The 23,907-nt window shown below is 47.3% G+C and overlaps 1 protein-coding gene across 2 annotated transcripts in view; it reads right to left on the reverse strand.

The window, feature by feature from the left end:
* Positions 1–23,907, reverse strand: part of LOC141105617 (C-type lectin domain family 2 member A-like) — a 94,682-nt gene that overhangs the window by 34,826 nt on the left and 35,949 nt on the right. Inside the window, exons 1-2 of one of the 2 annotated variants that reach the window (XM_073595571.1) lie at positions 13,157–13,227; positions 5,836–5,895 (exon numbers count right to left, since the gene is read on the reverse strand). In XM_073595571.1, coding sequence (XP_073451672.1) covers positions 5,836–5,895; positions 13,157–13,163 — 67 coding nt within the window. In that variant the 5' untranslated portion in view covers positions 13,164–13,227. Of the gene's footprint in view, positions 1–5,835; positions 5,896–13,156; positions 13,228–23,907 lie in introns of those variants that run through there. The other variant, XM_073595570.1, reaches the window with a different exon arrangement.

Consider the following 23,907-nt stretch of genomic DNA (forward strand, 5'->3'; position numbering starts at 1 on the left):
GGAAGATCTTGCTGGGTAGCAAAAGCGGAGTCAACGAAACAGCTACATGCCCCGGAATCAACAATGGCGTTGACTTGAATTGTTCTTCCCTGGAGCTGTAATGAGAGAGGGAGAACAAGTTGAGTGGCATTGGCTGTTAAAGCGGACAAACTGGTTGGAGCTGAAGAAAAACACTTACGGATCTTCACTGGGCAGTTGTTCACATAGTGGCCCGTTCCGCCACAATAGAGACAAAGGTTCAGTTGGCGCCTGCGTGCCCGTTCTTCAGGGGTCAGAGTAGTACGCATAAGTCCTAGTTGCATGGGTTCTGAGGCATCAGTTATTTGGTTGACTGGACTTGGCCCGGCAGAAGGTAGATACTGGGAGGCAGGCAGCGGGGCTCTGGCAGTCATCCACATAGGCCGAGTTTGTTGGGAAGATCGTTCAGACCGGCGCTCACGAAGGCGTCGGTCAATTTGGATAGTGATGGCAATGAGCTCTTCTAAGGTGTCAGGCATTCCTACCCGGGCAAGCTCATCCTTAAGACCCTCAGATAACCCCATGCGGAACTGGTGGCGTAGGGCTGCGTTATTCCATTGGGTATCCGCGCTCCAGCGTCGAAAGTCCATGACATAGTCCTCGGCCGGCCTACGGCCTTGCTGGAGCGCGATCAAAGCTGCCTCAGCGGTGGCAGCCCGCTGGGGGTCCTCATAAAGCTGGGCCATGGCTTCAAAAAAGGTAGGTAGGGTCTGGATCTGTATGGCGTTGGATTCAAGCAAATGATGGGCCCAGGTCTGGGGTTCCCCTTGGAGGAGGGATATAACAAACCCCACTTTGCTGGCTTCCAAAGAAAAAGTCCGTGGCTGTAATCCGAAGTAAAGTTGACAAGCGCTGCGGAAAGCCACAAACTTAGTTCGGCCACCGGAAAACTTGTCAGGAACAGGGACTCTTGGTTCTGGTGGAAGCATGACCACTGAGGGTGGTGCAGCAGCCTGTACTGGAGCAGCTGCGGGTGCAGCAGCCACACCACCGGAACCACTGAGGTTTAACACTTGCCCCTCCAGTCTGTTATAACTGTCTTGTAAAGTTTTTACTGCTTGGGTGAGGGCTGCCAAGTGTGTACAGATCTCCTGAATGGGAGAGGTCTCTCCTGCAGGCTCAGTCATGGCTGTTCGTACTGTGAGGTACCTGGTAGTTGAGCCTGACTGGTAGAAGGAGACCTCTCTTAAGCGCTGGTTCAGGAGACGCTGGAAGTGGGAACAGTGGTCTCCTGAGCACAGTGGGTAGGAGGGCCTGATGCAGGTTCCAGCAGAAGCAGACACCGGAACTGGAAGGATGTCCCTCAGGGATGGCTGAGCTGTGGATGCAGGTAACTGGTGCAGGCCGGTAGGTAGGCTGGCAGACAGATGCGAAGACAGCAGCTGGATGCAAACAGGCAGGCTGGAAGCAGCGTTACAGGACACAGGTAAGCAAGGTCAGACAGTCCGTATTTGGCAGGAGATCAGGCAGGGTATAAACAGGAGGGATGATCCAAGGGTAGTCAGACAGGCAGGAGTTCGGCAACGGGTAGCAGAGTAAACAAGGTCAGACAAGCCGGGTCGGATAGGAGACTGGAGAATGGTCAGACGTAGCCGGGTCAAAGCAAATAACAAGCAGGCAGATACAGGAACTTTCAGGTGCAGAGCTGCAGACGAACAGCAGCTAACATGAGCACCTGTCACTCTTTTAAAGGCCCCTTGGCGCCAAACGGCGCTAGCGCGAACGGGCGCGCGCGCGCACCCGCGAACGCGCGAACACGCGTACGGGCACCCGCGGGAGCGCGCCGGCGCCCCCTGGTGGGGATCTTGGCTGAATTAGTCTAGAAACACTCCTTGTGGACCTACGTGCACGCAGATTCACCCGACGACTGCTGACGTGCCCCTGACAGAAGATTAACAGATGAAGACATCATATGGTTCTTGTAGAAGAGCTCAGAGTGAATGGAGGCCAGTGGACACTGCTTGTATGTATCTTGGAGAAGATCAACACACACAGCTGCTATGGGGCCTTGAGAATGGGGGCTGTGACGGAACGTCCCACACTCCGCTTGAGTGCTTCCATCAGTATACCGCTTCCTAAGTCCTGGAACACGAGTCAAATGGATCCGGCTATAGTTACCCCCAAGAACCAGACAACACCAGTCTTGGAGGAAAATCAGAAATGGCCTTTTATTTGAGATCTCACACAAATATATACAGCAGGATGACAATACAAACTGTATCCAGAAACATAATTAACATGAGCTAATTATCTAATCCTTTAGACAGCCTAGGTGACTAAGAGACATGACCTTTAGGGCAGACTTGTGGTCACCAAGCTTCACACAGTAGCAGAGTTAATTAACACAACCGATGGGTGAAAAGACTTTTAGAGCCCACACTAGACTTATTTACAATAAGCACATTATAGAAGACAACAGACAGATAGCTGGAGTTGATGACATTAGCATCTAACAGTATGAGTCCCAACAGTATGAATAAGTCACTATTCTAATATGGCATATAAAGGGCTCTCAGAGTCTGTGTGTCTTGGGGGGACATGGACCTGAATCCAAAGTAAAACCACCTCCAGGGTCCCCAGGCATACAGCTCACAAAGAGCACCGTTCCCCCAAATGCCAGGGCCTATAATCGGTGGGCAAGAGGCTAGCATTCCGTCCCCTCCAAAAGCCTCTGTCCCGGGTGAGTCTGTCACAGGGTCACCCACTGATCCCCCCCAAAACCTGTAACCCCCCCTACAAGGGCTGCTGGTGGGGACTCTGATGTGAAGGGGGCTGCTGGTGGGGACTCTGATGTGAAGGGGGCTGCTGGTGGTGACTCTGCAGTGAAGGAGGCTGCTGATGGGGACTCTAATGTGAAGGGGCTTCTGATGGGGACTCTCTGATGTAAAGGAGGCTTCTAATGGGGACACACTGATGTGAAGGGGCTTCTGATGGGGACTCTCTGATGTGAAGGGCTTCTGATGGGGACACACTGATGTGAAGGGAGCTGCTGGTGGGGACTGTGATGTGAAGGGGGCTGCTGGTGGAGACTCTGATGTGAAGGGGGCTGCTGGTGGGGACTCTGATGTGAAGGGGGCTGCTGGTGGGGACTCTGATGTGAAGGGGGCTGCTGATGGGGACTCTGATGTGAAGGGGGCTGCTGGTGGGGACTCTGATGTGAAGTGGGCTGCTGGTGGGGACTCTGATGTGAAGGGGGCTGCTGGTGGGGACTCTGATGTGAAGGGGGCTGCTGATGGGGACTCTAATGTGAAGGGGCTTCTGATGGGGACTCTAATGTGAAGGGGCTTCTGATGGGGACTCTAATGTGAAGGGGCTTCTGATGGGGACTCTCTGATGTGAAGGGCTTCTGATGGGGACACACTGATGTGAAGGGGGCTGCTGGTGGGGACTCTGATGTGAAGGGGGCTGCTGGTGGGGACTCTGATGTGAAGGGGGCTGCTGGTGGGGACTCTGATGTGAAGGGGGCTGCTGGTGGGGACTCTGATGTGAAGGGGGCTGCTGGTGGGGACTCTGATGTGAAGTGGGCTGCTGGTGGGGACTCTGATGTGAAGGGGGCTGCTGGTGGGGACTCTCTGATGGGGACTCTGATGTGGAGGGGGCTGCTGGTGGCGACTCTGCAGTGAAGGAGGCTGCTGATGGGGACTCTAATGTGAAGGGGCTTCTGATGGGGACTCTCTGATGTGAAGGGCTTCTGATGGGGACACACTGATGTGAAGGGAGCTGCTGGTGGGGACTCTGATGTGAAGGGGGCTGCTGGTGGGGACTCTGATGTGAAGGGGGCTGCTGGTGGGGACTCTGATGTGAAGTGGGCTGCTGGTGGGGACTCTGATGTGAAGTGGGCTGCTGGTGGGGACTCTGATGTGAAGGGGGCTGCTGGTGGGGACTCTGATGTGAAGGGGGCTGCTGGTGGGGACTCTGATGTGAAATAGGCTGCTTGTGGGGACTTTGATGTGAAGGGGGCTGCTGGTGGGGACTCTGATGTGAAGCGGCTTCTGATGGGGACACACTGATGTGAAGGGGTCTTCTGATGGGGACTCTCTGATGGGGACTCTGATGTGAAGGGGGCTGCTGGTGGGGACTCTGATGTGAAGCGGCTTCTGATGGGGACTCTCTGATGTGAAGGGCTTCTGATGGGGGCACACTGATGTGAAGGGAGCTGCTGGTGGGGACTCTGATGTGAAGGGGGCTGCTGGTGGGGACTCTGATGTGAAGGGGGCTGCTGGTGGGGACTCTGATGTGAAGGGGGCTGCTGGTGGGGACTCTGATGTGAAGGGGGCTGCTGGTGGGGACTCTGATGTGAAGGGGGCTGCTGGTGGGGACTCTGATGTGAAGGGGGCTGCTGGTGGAGACTCTGATGTGAAGGGGGCTGCTGGTGGGGACTCTGATGTGAAGGGGGCTGCTGGTGGGGACTCTGATGTGAAGGGGGCTGCTGGTGGGGACTCTCTGATGGGGACTCTGATGTGAAGGGGGCTGCTGGTGGCGACTCTGCAGTGAAGGAGGCTGCTGATGGGGACTCTAATGTGAAGGGGCTTCTGATGGGGACTCTCTGATGTGAGGGCTTCTGATGGGGACACACTGATGTGAAGGGAGCTGCTGGTGGGGACTCTGATGTGAAGGGGGCTGCTGGTGGGGACTCTGATGTGAAGGGGGCTGCTGGTGGGGACTCTGATGTGAAGGGGGCTGCTGGTGGGGACTCTGATGTGAAGGGGGCTGCTGGTGGGGACTCTGATGTGAAGGGGGCTGCTGGTGGGGACTCTGATGTGAAGGGGGCTGCTGGTGGGGACTCTGATGTGAAGGGGGCTGCTGGTGGGGACTCTGATGTGAAGGGGGCTGCTGGTGGGGACTCTCTGATGGGGACTCTGATGTGAAGGGGGCTGCTGGTGGCGACTCTGCAGTGAAGGAGGCTGCTGATGGGGACTCTAATGTGAAGGGGCTTCTGATGGGGACTCTCTGATGTGAGGGCTTCTGATGGGGACACACTGATGTGAAGGGAGCTGCTGGTGGGGACTCTGATGTGAAGGGGGCTGCTGGTGGGGACTCTGATGTGAAGGGGGCTGCTGGTGGGGACTCTGATGTGAAGGGGGCTGCTGGTGGGGACTCTGATGTGAAGTGGGCTGCTGGTGGGGACTCTGATGTGAAGGAGGCTGTTGATGGGGACTCTAATGTGAAGGGGCTTCTGATGGGGACTCTCTGATGTGAAGGGGGCTTCTGATGGGGACACACTGATGTGAAGGGAGCTGCTGGTGGGGACTCTGATGTGAAGGGGGCTGCTGGTGGGGACTCTGATGTGAAGGGGGCTGCTGGTGGGGACTCTGATGTGAAGGGGGCTGCTGGTGGGGACTCTGATGTGAAGGGGGCTGCTGGTGGGGACTCTGATGTGAAGCGGCTTCTGATGGGGACATACTGATGTGAAGGGGTCTTCTGATGGGGACTCTCTGATGGGGACTCTGATGTGAAGCGGCTTCTGATGGGGACTCTCTGATGTGAAGGGGGCTTCTGATGGGGACACACTGATGTAGGGGGGGCTGCTGATTGGCACTCTCTGATGTAAGGGGGACGCTGTTGGGGACTCTCTGATGTAAGGGGGACGCTGTTGGGGACACTCAAAATTAAAGTGGGCCGGTCATGAGGAAGTCCAGGGCCAAATTTTTGTCCCAGTCCAGCCCTGGTGGTTGCCATTCTGTATAGCTTGCTCAATGGAAATACCTGGGCAAGGTCAAACAAAGCCAAACCAAGCTGTAAAACATCCAGCAAAGGAAAAGCAATACAGCTCAGTCCAGTACACAATCTTTCTACATACATACACTTCTTACATACCTTGTGTATTGTGATATGCAGGTTTTTTATAGTATTTGTCTGTGAGGTGGTTTAAACTTCCTGTAGAGAGAGAAAAAAACAATGTAGCTTTTTTTTACATCTACTCTTAGGACAACGTATCATAGAACAATATAGGAGCAGCAGCAAATAAAGCACACAACTATGCTATGCGGTGCTCAAAATATAAAAGATATGCACTGTCTCATGTGAATCAATAAAGTGAAGTATTGTGAACAAATACAAAAATAACCACCATGTGATTAAACGAACATAATAACATAATGTGAAACCAAATTCATCAGAAAATTATTCATCAAAAAATAATATTCATCAAAAAATAAAAGTTCATGGTTACATAGTTACATAGTAGGTGAGGTTGAAAAATGAAAAAAGACACAAGTCCAACCTATGTGTGTGATTATATGTCAGTATTACATTGTATATCCCTGTATGTTGCAGTCGTTTAGGTGCTTATCTAATCGTTTTTTAAACTATCGATGCTCCCCGTCAGGGCAGCCTTCAGAAACTTTTGGGCCCCTTACACAGCTATAGGCCTGCCCCCCCAGGGGCCCGACCCCCAACATTCCCCAGGGCCCGCCCACTGGTCGTCCCACCAAATCATCCCACTGGCCATCCCACCGAGTTCTTCGGTGCACCCACTTTTTTTTAACACTCTTATGTCCTGTACACGCGGTCGGACTTTCCAACGGAAAATGTGCGATCGGATTGTGTTGTCGGAAATTCCGACCGTGTGTGGGCTCCATCGGACTTTTTCCGTCGGAATTTCCGACACACAAAGTTTGAGAGCAGGCTATAAAATTTTCCGACAACAAAATCCGATCGTTTAAATTCCGATCATTTGTACACAAATCCGACGCACAAAGTGCCACGCATGCTCAGAATAAATTAAGAGACAAAAGCTATTGGCTACTGCCCCGTTTACAGCCCAGACGTACATGTTTTACGTCACCGCCCTCAGAACGATTGGATTTTCCGACAACTTTGTGCGACCGTGCGTATGCAAGACAAGTTTGGCACAAAATCCGACGGAAAAAATCCGATAGATTTTGTTGTCGGAATGTCCGATCAATGTCCGATCGTGTGTACAGGGCATTACACGTTAAGACCCCTTTCACACTGCTGGTGCCCGGGCGTCAGCTGTAAAGCGGTGCTATTTTTAGCGCGGCTTTACCGTCGTTTTAGCGGCGCTAGCGGGGGCAGTTTTAACCACCCCCGCTAACTGCTGAATAGGGGTTGAGTCCGCCTGCAAAACGCCGCCGGTATCACAGCGCTGCCCCATTGATTTCAATGGGGAGGAGCGTTGGAGGAGCTTTGAGCTCACCGCTCCTTCACCGCTCCAATGAAGCTGCTAGCAGGACTTTTTCTGACGCCCTGCCAGTGCACCGCTCCGGCGTGAAAGCACTCGGGGCTAACTTAATACCAGCTCTTGATGGATTTGCAGCCCTATCCGGCCTTATGATTAATCCTAAGAAATGCCTAGTGCTTAATATTTCACTCACAAACATGGAATTGATCCCGGCTAGGGCTGCACTCCCATTCACATGGGCAGAAAAATCAATCCCATATCTTGGAATTCATTTAACAGCATCTCATTCTGACTTATTCTCAACCAATTATCCTCCTGTATTAAGACAGATCACAAATCTAATAAAACAATGGTCGCAACTTCCTTTATCCTGGATAGGGAAGATTAATGCAATCAAAATGACTATTCTACCCAAATTGCTTTATCTATTCAGAGTCCTCCCTATTCCAATTCCTTCCTATTTTTTGAGAATAGTACAAAAAAGAGCAACTTCGTTTATATGGGGCTCTTCTAAACCACGTATACCTATACACACACTACATCTTCCCAAAAATAAAGGAGGCCTGGGATACCCTAATTTTACTAACTACTACAGAGCAGCACATTTGGCCAGTCTGTCCAAATACCATGCAAAACAGGAAATGCCATTATGGGTATTTATAGAGGCTTCAGAAAATGACCCTCTATTAATATCAAATTTATTATGGCTTGATCCTAAAGACCGCTTTAAAATTCATAATCCCATAACTAAACACTTCTTATCTCTCTGGGATAAACTAAAAACCAAATATCAGTTACAATCTCCACACAATCCTCTCCTTTCTTTTATAAGAAATCCGGCCTTTTATCCGGCATGGATCTACCCAAATTCTTTTAAAGCTTGGACAACATCAGGCATTCAGACACTAAATGACTTCATAGCATCTAAATCATTCCTTTCATTCCCATCGCTTAGAGAAAAATATGATCTACCAAACTCTGAGATATTTAGATATCTCCAAATCAAAAATTTCTATACACCATTCCTAAAGGGGGATACACCATTATCCCAATTATCCATTTTTGAATCAATCTGTACAAAAGATCCATTTGTTAGAGGTACAATTTCATCACTTTATAATCAATTATATGGAGTAGCAAATCTTAATAGACCCTCTTACGTTCAGAGTTGGGAGGAGGACCTGGGACGAACTTTAGAAGACACGGACTGGTCTAACATATGGCTCACATCTAAGTCATCTTCACCCAACATCTTAGCACTGGAGACAAATTATAAAGTCCTAACTCGCTGGTACCTTGTACCCGCTAGAGTGGCAAAATATTCACCTAATACCTCAGCTCTTTGTTTTCGAGGATGCCCAGAAATAGGCACATATTTACACATATGGTGGACGTGCCCAGTAATCCAAACCTTCTGGAAGGAAGTCTTCGTGATTGCATCTAAAATATTTAAAAAAATAATACAACCAGATCCATATTTAACTTTACTTAATCTAAAACCGGAATGGTTAACACTCTCTCAATTCAAACTTATGATCCAACTAATAACGGCTGCAAAACAAACAGTGGCCAAGGCATGGAAATCTCCTACATTGGTACTAGCAGAAACAATTCACAGAATGAATAATACAATGTCCCATGCTAAGATGGTAGCCATCGATCAAAATCAAATTCCAAAATTTGAAAAACTTTGGCATCCTTGGAGAAAACAACAGTTCCTGTCAAACTTCAATGACTCTGTCCTGTTGCCATGGTAACAGATTAAATGACTTACAGAGACACCCATTCTAAGGCTTCAAAGAGAACTAAAAAGAATAATAAACTGACGAGCGGGACAACCTTGTGGACCATACCTCTACCTTTCAACCCTTTTTCTTCTTTCTCTTTCCTTTTTTCCACCTTATGATTAAAGCTCATTATCAGAATTTATTTGACCTATATACACTCTACTTGTAAACAATATGTATAGTAGGTATAAATCATTTAAATACCTACAAAAGTAACTAAGGAAATGATATATATCTTTAATTTAGGTTTACGTGAACCCAATGTTTAATATTTGAAATTTCATGATATTTACCTATATAAACCCTACTGTAAAACAAGGAGCTTACTTTATAGATCCTTGTAAACTTACTTTATGTATCTTTATAACATTGTATACTCAATAAACTTCTTTTGACAAGGAAAGCACTCAGGGCTTTCACACTGGAGTGAATGGAGCAGCTGTTTTAGGGCAGTTTGCAGGCGCTATTTTTAACGCTATAGCTCCTGCAAAACGCTCCAGTGTGAAAGGGGTCTAATATATGAAAAGTGGATTAAAAGTCATCAGTGCTTTCAATATTTAACAGTAAGGCCTCTTTCACACTGGGATGGTGGGTGCGTCGGCGCCATAGGCGTGCCCATGGGGTGTGCCGGGTGTGCCTGGGCACACCCTAATCCCCTGAGCAGTGTTTAGTTGCATGCCCTCTGTACCCTGAGATCTGCCTGGGCTGATGTGCAATGTGTACCCCGCACAACCTGTGAGGCAGTATAACATTGCCGATCGCTTAGTGTGACACTGTCCTCCTGTATAATAACTGCATGCAGAGAGAGAGAGGACCTGTCAGAATTCATGTATGATGTCGGGGTGGGCGGGACCGAGCAGGTACCGAATACCAGCCAATGGGATGACACTGGTGGGGCCGCTACGTGTATGTAGCCCCGCCCCCTTTCTTAAGCTGCTCGGTCCTGCTCGGATGTCACACAGGAACAGCGAGCAGAGTGAAGCTGCCTCCCCCTCCAGTGTTTATGTGTACACAGGGGGAGGGGACCTGCTGTGCCTGTGCCACGCTGATCAGAGGTACTGAATGGGATGGGGGGAGGGGGGTCTGTCTGTGCTGAAGGGGGGTTTATGCTGAATGGGGGGCTCCATTTGTGCTGAAGGAGGGGTGTGCTTAATAGGGGGTCCATCTGTGCTAAAGGGGGGGTTTGTGCTGAATGGGGGGCTCCATCTGTGCTGAAGGGAGGGGTCTGTCTGTGCTGAAGGGGGGTCTGTCTGTGCTAAGGGGGGGTCTGTGCTGAATGGGGGGGTATGTGCTGAAGGGTGGTCCATCTGTGCTGAAGTGGGGTATGTCTGAATGGGAGGGGTCTATGCTGAAGGGGGAGGTCCGTCTGTGCTGAAGGGGGGGTCTGTGCTGAGGGGGGCTGAATAATGTAAAGGGGTCCAGTGGAGCACAGTGGGGTGTTTTTACATTTTAATGTGGGGGGTGCCAGATATATGATCTGCCCAGGTGCCAAATGCTCTAGGTACGCCCCTGGAAACCCCCCCTCTCCTCTGTCAGTGCTTCCAACTAATGCCACCTGTCTATGCCAGTCAGTGCCGCCTGTCAGTTTGTGAGTGCCAATTAGTGCTCCAATCAGTGCCACCTGTTAGTGCCAATGAGTGCCAGTGCCAACTGTCAGTGCCAAACAGTGCCAGCGCCGCCTGTCAGTGCCACCTGTCAGTGCCAAACAGTGCCAGCGCCGCCTGTCAGTGCCACCTGTCAGTGTCAAACAGTGCCAGCGCCGCCTGTCAGTGCCAATTAGTACTTCCAATCAGTGCCACCTGTCAGTGCCAATCAGTGCCAGTCAGTGCTTCCAATCAGTGCCACCTGTCAGTGCCAGCCAGTACCGCCTGTCAGTGCCAATTAGTGCTTCCAATCAGTGCCACCTGTTAGTGCCAATGAGTGCCAAGTGCTTTCAATCAGTGCCACCTGTCAGTGTCAATGAGTGCCACCTATCAGTGCTTCCAATCAGTGCCACCTGTCAGTGCCAATCAATGTCAGTGCCAATCAGTGCTTCCAATCAGTGCCACCTTTCGGTGCCAATCAGTATCAGTGCTGCCTGTCAGTGTCAATCAGTGCCACCTGGTAGTGCCAATCAGTGCCAGTGCCGACTGTCAGTGCCAATTAGTGCTTCCAATCAGTGCCACCTGTTAGTGCCAATCAGTACTTCCAATCAGTGTTACCTGTCAGTGTCAGTGCTGCCTGTCAGTGCCAATCAGTGCCAATGCCACCTGTCAGTGCCAATCAGTGCCACCTGTCAGTGCCAGTCAGTTACACACCAGTGCAAATGAGTACCACCTGTCAGTGCCAATCAGTGCCGCTTATCAGTGCTGTTAATCAGTGCCCATCAGTGCACTGAGTGCAGGGATGGGGGTGATGAACTCAGCAGCCAGGCACACTGTCCAAGGGCGTGCCGCCTGGTGGGGCACAAATGAAATCTGTTGATGTTTATTAATGCCACATGCTGATTTTAGTATAATAGGTAATCACCACACTACTATTTACAATAAACTACTGGAGGTAAAATAAAAAAAGTGTAATTGAAAGGCCGGCCACTAAGCGCTGTTATGTGTTCCCACACCACAAAAAAAAAAAAAAGAAAAGTGCAGCGCTAACTTACTGATCAATAACTTAACAATAATGGTGAAATCCTCTAATGTATGGAAATCTCAATAAACTTCAATATTATCACAATACCGATCTCTGTGATACGCAACTTCACATACTATATAATACACATCACACTGAGAATAAGACATACTGTATAAAAATAAACTTAGCAAGGATGGTGGAAACCCCTCCTATAGATATTTACCATACAGATTAATCTCAAGTGAAAAATTTTTTAGTTGGGAGGTTCCCACCATTATAGCACTTTTGAATTTTTATTTTTTAGATCACTACACTTAATTTTAGATATTTTAGTTACTATTGTAATGTGAATTTTTGCACTTGAAGGTAATTTTCCAACACCCTTGCTAAGTCCATGTCTTTATGGACCTTGCTTTGTGCACTGGTGGGCAGTCATGTTGGAACAGGAAGGGGCCGTCTCCAAACTGTTCCCACAAAGTTGGGAGCATAAAATTGTCCAAAATGTCTTGGTATGCTCATACCTTAAGAGTTCCCTTCATTGGAACTAAGGGGCCAAGCCCAACACCTGAAAAACAACCCCACACCATAATCCCCCCTCCACCAAATGATTTGGACCAGTGCACAGAGCAAGGTCCATAAAGACATGGATGAGCGAGTTTGGGGTGGAGGAACTTGACTGGCCTGCACAGAGTCCTGACCTCAACCCGATAGAACACCTTTGGGGTGAATTAGAGCGCAGACTGCGAGCCAGGCCTTCTCATCCAACATCAGTACCTGACCTCACAAATGCTCTTCTGGAAGAATGGTCAAACATTCCCATAGACACACTCCTAAACCTTGTTGACGGCCTTCCTAGAAGAGTTGAAGCTGTTATAGCTGCAAAGGGCGGAGCCAACTCAATATTGAACCCTACGGACTAAGACTGGGATGTCATTATAGTTCATGTGTGTGTAAAGGCAGGCGTCCCAATACTTTTGTCTGTTTGAGCTTCGGGGTGCACACGCTAATGCAATAGCCTGCGCACGCCTATGGTCGGCGCTTTACCATCAAATTCACGGCGCTACTCGGCCGCTAGCGGGCAGCTTTTACCCCCCCAGCTAGCGTCCGAGAAAGGGTTAAATCCATCGCAAAGCGCTGCTGCAGCAGCGCTATGCCAGCGGCGGTATAGCCGCGCTGCCCCATTCATTTCAATGGGCAGGAGCAGTGGAGGAGCGGTATACACCCCGCTCCTTCAGCGCTCCAAAGATGCTGCTAGCAGGACTGAGATGGATGGTGCTCGGCGTGGGTGGGAATGAGTGTGTTGTGGAGACTGGAGGGATGGAGTAGATGCTGGGTGTGGATGAAGATGATTGAGTTGCATTGTGAAAATGGATGAGGATGAGAGTTACATAGTGAAGAGGCGGGCAGCGGGCTCTCCAAAATGTAACCCATTTGCACCCACAGAGTCATCCATTTTCACAATGCAAATCAATTATAGACAGCTAGCCAGCCTAAGGGTGTCCCATCCAAGAAGAAGGAGATAAATAAAGTCCCACTAAAATGTACAGGCAGCACAGGGGGCACAGTCAGCAGCACACAATAAATATTTGCGACTTACCCTTCATGCTGCACTCTCTGATCTGTTATTGGTGTCTGTGTTCTTGTGCACTGTTGACGAGCTCGCCACTCCCCCTGTCCCTGTCCTGCCCAATCACAGTCCTTGCAAATCCTGCAGCAGCCAATAGCAGAGCAGAGAGCTCTGGTCAAAGTGAAAGTAAAAATGTAATCTCTTGTTTTCTCCTCTCTCCAGCATCCTGATAATGGGGAGGGCAGGATTTGGGTGCTGGCGAAAAAGAGTCATCTCTTCATGTTCTCTCCTCCTCTCTCCAGCATCCTGATAAGCGGAAGAGGAAGTTCAATAGCCAGTGCGCCACCCTTTGGGCTCCATCTGCTAATCTCGTGTTAGTAGAAGTTTGGTGAGAGACTATTCGTGCTTTTCAGCCTCGTGTTTTTCAGATCGTTACTGCTCTTCGGTTTGTGCTTGTGAGTTTGTATTTCTCGTAACCCTCCCTCCCCCCCAGCCGCTAAGTCAACCGATACCAATCCTCTGCTGACTTTGCCAAACCCATACACACTATACCTACCTCTTACAAATCCCCCAAAGCATATAGTGCAAGGGCCTGCCTGAATACTTTCAAATGGTACTGTTTAAAGTTTTGTTCTCCTATTATCTTGATAGGTAATTGCAGAATGTAAAAATGTGCTTCAATTTGTACAGTGTGTATTCATATTTTTGTATTATGACACTTCTTATCTGTCCAGTGGGCTGTCAATAGTGTGAGTAAGGAGGGGCTGGCCAAAGTAACACACATTATTATGTATACATTCAGCTCTCAAGGAAGTGGAGACGGTTACCTGTCCAAAACATCTCCCCCCGCCATTTTACACTACGCTATTTTTCTTTAAATACTCATTCAAATAAATGTTATACTGATGTTGGCCAAGAATGTTTATGTCTAATCTGCTTGCAATGTTATGTGCAAAAGTACAATTTTTTTTTTGTTTCACTCCACAGTTTCCTTCAACACCACAGGAATGGCAGACTGTGGCTTCCTAATTTGCCCAGCGGTGGGACTTTCCCAACTGCGGAGGGGCAATTGATGGGAAACACGTCCACATCGTCCCACCCCCCAACTCGGGGTCATACTATTACAACTACAAGGGGTTCAATAGTATTGTGATGTTGGCGGTGGTGTCGGCAACATATGAGTTTCTCTATGTGGACGTGAGGAAGAATGGCCGGATGTCGGATGGTGAAGTCATAGCCCAGACCGAGTTATATGGACGGCTCCAGAGTGGTGGCTTGGGATTGCCACCTCCGGAAGACAACGTGACTGGTCTGCCGTTCGTCTTTGTCGCTGATGAAGCATTTGGGCTGGGTGATCACCTGATGCAGCTGCTCCCGATGAGGACCTTCACCCCAGACTAGAGGGTTTTTAACTACCGGCTGGCCAGAGCCAGAAGAGTGATGGAGAATGCTTTCGGGATAATGGCCAGCCGTTTCTGCCTATTCCTTACGCCAATCAACATGGCAGAATGTAAACTTAACCATATAATCCTTGCATGCTGCATTCTCCACAACTTTTTAAGGAGAAATTCTTTGTACTATGTGGCCTCAGTTGAGCCTGAGGCCGGATATCAAGACTAAACCCTGACGGCACTTGAAGCTGGCCATCCTGGCTTGCCCCCCCCAAAGCAACCATCTAAAATATATGGAGTAATTTGCGGGTAGGGGGGCCATTGATATGCCAGAAAATGTTTAAGAAACATTTTTTAAATAAATTTGTATTTTAAACTGAAACCATGAATTAATTTTTGGGAGGGACGAAAATGGCTTGATTGTTGCAAATTATAAAGCACTATGGGTGTTATTTACAAAAGGAAAATACTAGATAGAAGGTCAGGGGTGGGTGGAGTTTCACGCATGCGCAGTGTATATAAAGCGTAACACGCATGCATTGTACGTACGATCTGTGAGCAGTAGCAGCAGTAGAAGCAGTAGCGGAAGCATCGATCGTGATAACGAAGGTACAATTTTAACTTGGGCCTATACTGCTTGTAGATTGAGGCCTATATTGGGACAATATTAGGAGAGTTTAGCCTGACATTATAGTTTTTGTTTTGTGTTGTGTCTTGCAGAGAAAATGGATCTATTGAATGATCAGGACTTTATCCCCATATTCATTGATATGTACAGGGAGCTGCCCTGTCTGTTGCAGGTAAACCACATCTTTTATACCAATAAAAGAAAGAGGCGGGCAGCGCTGGATCAATTGTTGGAATTAGTGAAGCCGCAGATCCCCACGGCAACCATCAACTATTTGAAGGCCACAATTGGTAGCATGAGAAGCACTTATAATAGGGAGCGCAAGAAGGAGCTGCAGCAGATGACATTTATGTACCCAGGCTGTGGTACTATGACAGACTGCATTTTCTGTCAGACCAGAGGGAACCCAGGCCAGCACTCTCCAGTCTTCCTTCAACGCTTCCTTCCACTCCAGCTGAGGCTTCCAACGTCCAACCTGGGCCTTCCAGCCAGGAAGATGTGGAGGAGCCCAGCTTGAGCCAGGTATAGCATTGTTCAACATATTTCTTGTCAAAAAATGAATGATGTTAACTAGATGTTATTATTGATCTCTAATTTCTGATTTAACAAAGTGTTTTACATATCAATAGACAATAGTGGCCACAAATGATTGGGACATGAATGAAAAATGCTGGGGTCAGAATGATAGTCTTTTCTATTTATTAACATTCAATTTGCAACAGTCATGAGCTGAAAATTGTGTGTGATTGATGAACCAAAAACTAAAACTATGTCCCATTTTCATACACAGGAAAGCCTCAGCCAGGAGGAGGCTGTGGAAAGTGGCAGCCAGGAGGTGACGTGGGTAAGTGGCAGCCAGGAGGTGGCCGGGCCCAGTAGCCTGACCGAATCCCAGGTCCCTCCCCACCGCCTTAAAAAAAAAAGGCCCAGGAAGGGGAGGAACCTGGAGGAGGCAGCACTTGGGCTATTTCGGCAGACTACTGCAGCCCTCAGAACCCCCCCAGTCTCCAAGAGGACTATGCCTGAGTGGCAGCCTGCAAAATGCAGGAAATGGAGGAGGGCCAATGCCTCTTCTGTGAGGAAGTTATCTAAATAAGGGGTTGAGGGGCGAACTCACAAGCCAAAGCCAGGTTTGTGAGTTTGACCATCGTCCTCCTCCTCCACCTCCTGCCACAGCTCCAACACCAGAGCCACAACCTGGAAGCAAGCCTGGAAGGTAGCGTGGAAGGAACCTTGGAAAGCGTGGAAGGAAGGAAAGTGATGGCCTGGGTTCAGTCTGGTCTGACAAAGATGCAGGCTGTTGTAAGACCACAGCCTGGGGACATATATGTCATCTGCTGCTGTTCCTGATCTCTCAGAGTCCTGGACCGGGTTGTGCTCACTATTATATGGACTCCTCATGCTACCAATTTTGGCTGTAAAATAGTTGATGTGTGCCCTGTGGTACAAAGGCTTCGCCAATATCACCAGTTTATCCAGTGTTGCCTTCCTCTTTATTTGGTTATAACCCATAATAAATGGCTTTTTTTTTCACCTATGTGTTTTACTTCAAAAAGGACAGTTTGTGAGTAGGCAGGTACATTTCAAAAATACAATGTCAAATTAACAAGGGACACCAACACCAAACAACCTCCTTGAGGTTAAAAAAATACATTGGTGCACGTTGGTACCAATGACAAAGTCAGAGGCAGATGGGAGTGTCATAAAGAACGATTTTAGGGACTTAGGAGCTAAATTGACGAAAAGGACCTCCAAGGTAGTATTCTCATGAATACTACCGGTACATCGAGCCACACCAGAAAGGCAGAGGGAGATTAGGGAAGTAAACAAGTGGCTGAAGAGCTGGTGTAGTAAGGAGAGGTTTGGGTTCCTGGAGGACTGGGCCAAATTCTCAGTCGGTAACCGGTACTATAGAAGGAACGGACTGCACCTAAATGAGGAGGGTGCAGATCTGCTGGGAATGAAGATGGCCAAAAAGTTAGAGGGCTTTTTAAACTAGGCAATGGGGGGGAGGGTTCAGAGGCAGAGATAGCCAGCGTGGAAGATATTCCAGAGGGTAGTATTGGGGGCATTAGTGGTAGGTTAACCAAAGCACAAAAACACAAGGTGAGTATAGTAGCAAGTCCTAGTTGCAATCTCGAAACACCCAATACGAGGACAATATGCGACCAGTCTAAACTATGTGGCATGTTCACCAATGCCAGGAGCATGGCGGACAAGATGGGTGAACTAGAGATACTGTTGTACGAGGAGGATTTGGATTTTGTGGGAATTTCAGAGACCTAGTTCAACAGCTCTCATGATTGGCTGGCAAACATTCAAGGGTATACCCTATACCGCAAGGATAGAGAGGGTAAAAAAAAGGGGGGGGGGTATGCCTATATATCAAGAATAATGTACAAGTGAATGTGAGAGATGACATCACTGAGGGAGCTAGGGAGGAGGTGGAATCCTTATAGGTAGAGCTCCAAAGGGATGAAGCTAAGGGGAAAATAATACTGGGAGTATGCTATAGGCCCCCTAACCTGAGGGAGGAAGTGGAGACGGATCTCCTATCACAATTTGGATTAGCAGCAAGGATGGGAAGTGTTATTATAATGGGGGATTTTAATTATCCAGACAGAAACTAGGCGGAGGGAACCGCGCATTCATTTAAGGCTTGCCAGTTCCTTAATGTCTTGCAGGTCAATTTTATGGGTCAGATGGTAGACGCACCAACAAGAAACAAAACATTACTGGATCTACTGATTACCAACAATACAGACCTGATCACGGATGTGGAAATACGGGGCAATTTAGGTAACAGCGATCACGGGTCAATTAGTTTAAGTATAAATCACACAAACAGGAAACATAAAGGGAATACAAAGACACTGAATTTCAAAAGAGCCAACTTCCCTAAACTACAAACCTTGCTAAAAGGCATAAATTGGGATAAAATATTAGGAACAAAGAATACGGAGGAGAGATGGGTTTGCTTTAAGAGCATATTAAATAAGGGCATTCGCCAATGTATCCCATTGGGTAATAAATTTAAAAGAGCGAACAAAAGTCCTGGATGGCTTAACTCCAATGTAAAAATGCATATAAAAGCAAAGGAGAAGGCCTTCAAAAAATAAAAGGTTGAGGGATCATCCTCAGCATTCAGACTTTATAAAGAATGCAACAAGAAATGTAAGGGTGCAATTAGGTCAGCTAAGATAGAACATGAAAGACGCATAGCGGAGGAGAGCAAAAAAATCCCAAGAAATTTTTTATGTAAACAGTAAAAAAGGGAGGACAGACCATATTGGCCCCATAAAGAATGAGGAAGGACATCTGGTTACAAAGGATGGGGAGATGGTGAAGGTATTGAATTTATTCTTCTCCTCAGTCTTCACAAGTGAATTGGGGGGCTTCAGTAACCAAAACTGCAGTGTTTATCCTCATGACACAACACAGGAAGCACCTCCATGGTTAACAGAGGACAGAATTTAAATTAGACTTGAGAAACTTAACATTAATAAATCACCGGGACCAGATGGCTTGCATCCGAGGGTACTTAGGGAACTCAGTCAAGTGATTGCCAGACCGTTGTTCCTAATTTTTACAGACAGTCTACTGACTGGAATGGTACCAGCTGATTGGAGAAAAGCCAATGTAGCACCAATATTTAAAAAGGGCCCAAAATACATCCCTGGGAATTACAGACCAGTTAGCCTAACATCAATAGTATGTAAACTCTTGGAGGGGATGATAAGGGACTATATACAAGATTTTAGTAATAAGAACGGTATCATTAGCAGTAATCAGCATGGATTCATGAAGAATCGTTCTTGCCAAACCAATCTATTAACCTTCTATGAGGAGGTGAGTTGCCATCTAGATAAAGGAAGGCCCGTAGACGTGGTGTATCTGGATTATGACACAGCTACCTTTGTCCATATTATTATGTTTCCCTAGTCTATTTCTAATTCTGTCTACTTAAAGAATTTCTTCGGATTCTTTTTGCTCTCCTCCGCTATGTGTCTATCTTAGCTGCCCTAATTGCACCCTTACATATCTTGTTGCATTCTTTGTAAAAGGTCTTCTCCTTTGCTTTTATATGCATTCTTACATTGGTTAAATTTCAGTACCATTAGCGGTAACCCTGAGCCACACTCGGGATTGCATTGCAGGATCCTGGTGCGGTATACTTACCTTGTCCCCAGGATCCTGAGATGTCCCTCCGCTGTGTCTGCGGGCTGTGTCCTCCACCCGAAGCCTCTGTGTGCCGGGCTCCATTCCCTGCGAGCGTCGTAATGCACGGGGGTGGAGTCCAGCGGCAAATTCAAAAAAATTAAAAATCATAACACACACAGTACACAGTACAGATTACAGATTATAGTACTGTATGAAATTATTTCACATCCCTTTTGTCTCTAGTGGTTTGTCCATGCAGTTTTCATTATATATACTGTTCTTTCTGCCTGGAAACTGGAGATTGTCCATAGCAACCAAAAAGTGTCCCTTTACGTCAAAAGTGGTTTTAGACCAGCTAGAAAACAGCGATAATAAATTAGAACATTTGCAGAATTGAGCTATAGTGAATCGTGGGGAAATTAATTTTATTATTATTTATTATATTATTATTTTTTTATAATTATTTATATTTATTTATTACATTATAATTTATGATTTTGTGTTTCAGACTTTATCATACCCGGCATATCTTCTAGACTCTTGTTTGAACAGATATAAGTGTGTTATTGCTAAGAATTACAGGCCTACAATATAAAACACCAAATTTCTATGCAAAATAATTGTACCGCTTTGAGACGCAAAAATTTGACATAATCATACCGCAAGGGAGGCTACGCCATCCAGGACTTTTGTTCAGTCTTTTAAATGTATTTCCCAATGGGATGCACTGGCTAATACCTTTATTTAATATGCTCTTAAAAGCAAACCCATCTCACCTCCGTGTTCTTTGTTTCTAAGATTTTATCCCCATTTATATATTCTAGCAAGGTTCTTTGCTTAGGGAAGTTGGCTCTTTTGAAATTCAGTGTCTTTGTGTTCCCCTTATGTTTCCTATTTGTGTGATTTGTACTGAAGCCAATTGACCTGTGATCGCTGTTTCCTAAATTACCACATCCGTGATCAGGTCTGTATTGTTGGTAATCAGTATATCTAGTAACGCCTTGTTTCTAGTTGGCACATCTACCATCTGACCCATAAAATTGTCCTGCAAGACATTTAGGAATTGGCGAACCTTAGACGAATGCGTGGGTCCCTCCGCCCAGTCTATGTCTGGATAATTAAAATCCAACATTATGATAACACTTCCCACCCTTGCTACTAATCCAAATTGTGATAGGTGGTCCGTCTCCCCCTCCTCTCTTAGGTTAGGTGGCCTATAGCATACTCCCAGTATTTTTCCCCTTAGCTTCATCCCTTTGGAGCTATACCCATCAGGATTCCACCTCCTCCCTAGCTCCCTTATTGATGTAATCTCTCACATTCACTTGTAAATTATTCTTGATATATAGGCATATCCCTCCCCCTTTTTTACCCTCTATCCCTGCGATGAAGGGAATACCCTTGAATGGTTGCTAGCCAATCATGAGAGCTGCTGAACCGGGTCTCTGAAATTCCCACAAAATTTAAATCCTCCTCGTTCAACAGTATATCTAGTTCACCCATCGTGTCCGCCAAGCTCCTGGCATTGGTGAACATGCCACGTAGTCTAGACCAGTCGAATACTGTCCTCTTATTTGGTGTTCCGAGATCACAAATAGGATTTGTTATTATACTTACCTCGGGTTTATGTGCTTTAGTCAACCTACCACTAATGCCCCCAATACTACCCTCTGGAATATGTTCTTTGCTGACTATCTCTACCTCTGGACCCTCCCCCCTTCGCCTAGTTTAAAAACCCTTCTAACTTTTCAGCCATCTTCACTCCCAGCACATCTGCACCCTTCTCATTTAGGTGCAGTCCGTCCCTTCTACAGAACTGGTGACTGACTGAGAAGTCCGCCCAGTTCTCCAGAAACCCCTCCTTACTAAACCAGCTCCTCAGTCACTTGTTTACTTCCCTAATCTCCCTCTGCCTTTCTGGTGTGGCTCGATGTACCGGTAGTATTCCTGAGAATACTACCTTGGAGGTCCTTTTCCTCAATTTAGCTCCCAAGTCCCTAAAATCGTTCTTTAGGACACTCCATCTGCCCCTGACTTTGTCATTGGTGCCAACGTGCATCATGACAGCCGGGTCTTCCCCAGCCCCTCCCAGTAAGCTGTCCACCAGATCCGTGATGTGCCCGGTAGACAGCATACAGTTCGGCGCTTCGGGTCTTTGTCACAGATTGCCCTCTCTGTCCTTCTAAATATTGAGTCCCCTACCACCATAATCTGTCTATCCTTTCCCTTCGCTTCCCCCACCCCACTCTCACTGGAGGAGTTTTTCCCCTGGCAGCTAGGAGAGTCCCTTAGCTCCAGCAGTGCTGGTCCCTGACCGGTTTCATCGATGTTACTCAATGGAGCGTACTTATTGGGATGCTCCAGCCCTGGATCGGCCTCCCTGGCACCTCCCCCTCTATCCTTCCTGACTGTCACCCATCTACTCGTTTCTAGTGCCTGCACCTCTTTGTCTCCACCCACCTCTGTGCTGGCCCCTGCGTTCCCGGCTTCCTTTAGTATGGAGGGTCTTCTCAGTGCTGACAGTTGCTTCCCTAGATTCAGAACCTGGGCTTCCAGGGAAACAATGTGCCTACATTTTGCACAGCAGTATTCTCCGTCGATCAGATGATCAAGGAACGCATACATGTCGCAAGATGTACACCGAGTCACATCTCCACACCCACCGGGCATCATACCTATTAATTTAATGAGGATTGGGGATTATACCCTGTCCAAATTACCTAACAACTAGCTTCCTGACACTAATACTCAACAATACAATACACAGGTACTCAACAAGACAATACACAGGTACTCGCAACCTAGTCTCTGTAGGAATGGGCCATTCTCTCTCTTTTTGTACCATTATTATTATTATACAGGTGTAGTGGTGCCCCCGTGGGGTCGTTGCATGTTTCAGCATCCACACATCACCCTGCTGGTCTGACATCCATTTTAGACACTTTCTCCAGTCTCTTGCTTGTTTTTGTTGCTTTTATTAGCGAATCAAACTTGGATGAGGAAAAGAGACATGAGATGCCCAAAGGATAAATCTTGCTTAATGGAAATAAAGTTGGTTGAAATCTAAATTGACAGTCTCTTCTGCTTCACATCTCCTCCAGCACACTACTTGAGATCACTTGCTTTCCTCCACTGTCCAATTCTAGATTTACGGTCACCGTAAGCACATGGCTAGGCCTCACTCTGAATAAGTCCTAACATTTTACTAGTAGCCTTTTGCAGGCCACTCCTCTTAAGACCTCCTCCTTTCTAGCTCTCTTGTCACCTCCTTTCAAGACTTCTCCAGAGCCTCTCCAATCCTCTCGAACTCACTACCCCAATCTTTCCGGTTATCTCCTACTATGGCTGCCTTTAGGCGATCCCTGAAAACACTTCTCTTCAGGAAAGCCTATCACGCCTCCAACTAACTGAACTTTTATCTCTTCCATCAGCTCATCCCTCACAGTTATAACCTTTCGCACCACTTGCCCCACCCTATTAGATTGTAGACTCTTACAGTGAGTGGGCATACAAGAAACGTCTGACCTCTGTGATTGCCAACAAGGGTTTTGACACCAAGTACTAAGTCATGTTTTGCGAAGGGGTCAAATACTTATTTCACTCATTAAAATGTAAATCAATTTATACGTTTTTTGAAATGTGTTTTTCTGGATATTTTTGTTGTTTTTCTGTCTCTCACTGTTAAAATAAACCTGCCATTAAAATGATAGACTGATCATTTCTTTGTCAGTGGGCAAACGCACAAAATCAGCAGGAGATCAAATACTTTTTTTCCTCACTGTATGAACAATTAAGCAGGGCCCTCCCAATCCTCTTGTCTTTTATTGTGTTGTAACTGTATTGTCTTCCTTTATATTGTAAAGCGCTGCATACACTGTTGGTGCTATATACTGTAAATCCTGTGTAGCACCCTCTACCTTAGGTAAGCAGGTACTAGAGTAGTGCTTTGTGTATACTGCCAGTGCAGGTAAATTTAGGCAGACCTAGCTGTGAGCTAGGCCTGTTTGTTTTTGATCTGGGGGCAGGGGAGTGGTTTAGTATAGCAGCAGGTAACTGACATGTGCTTCAGCTCTCTGGTGCCTCCTTTGTTTCCAGTGAGAAGATTCTGAAAAGGAGGCAGAGCAGAGGATGAGAGTGGCATGGAGCATATCTGGGAGCCCTGACCAATCCCCAAATAGGATTGGCAGGGGGCAGGCCTCCTATATAGCAGGAGGAGGACAGTTGGGAGCACTGCTGGCCAAGTCATTCAGGAGGGATCCATGCCGGGGTCAGCGAGTGAAAAGCACAGTGAGAAGCTCTGGGAGAGACATGCCAGGATTGGATGTGAAGCAGAAGAGACTGTGGTGTGTTGAAGTCAAGTTGCTGCAGCCAGGAGGTTTGGCAGGATTTGCAATGGACTTTCTGAGAGCAGTAGTCCAACAAGTATAAGTTAGTACAATTATTCTTTTCATCTAGAATGGTTACTACAACTAAGGGGACTGCAGACCCCCGCCTGCAAAAGGCTACTAGTAAAATGTTAGGACTTATTCAGAGTGAGGCCTAGCCATGTGCTTACGGTGACCGTAAATCTAGAATTGGACAGTGGAGGAAAGCAAGTGATC

This window comes from Aquarana catesbeiana, linkage group LG08, assembly GCF_042186555.1.
Source record: "Aquarana catesbeiana isolate 2022-GZ linkage group LG08, ASM4218655v1, whole genome shotgun sequence".
Taxonomy (NCBI): Eukaryota; Metazoa; Chordata; class Amphibia; order Anura; family Ranidae; genus Aquarana; species Aquarana catesbeiana.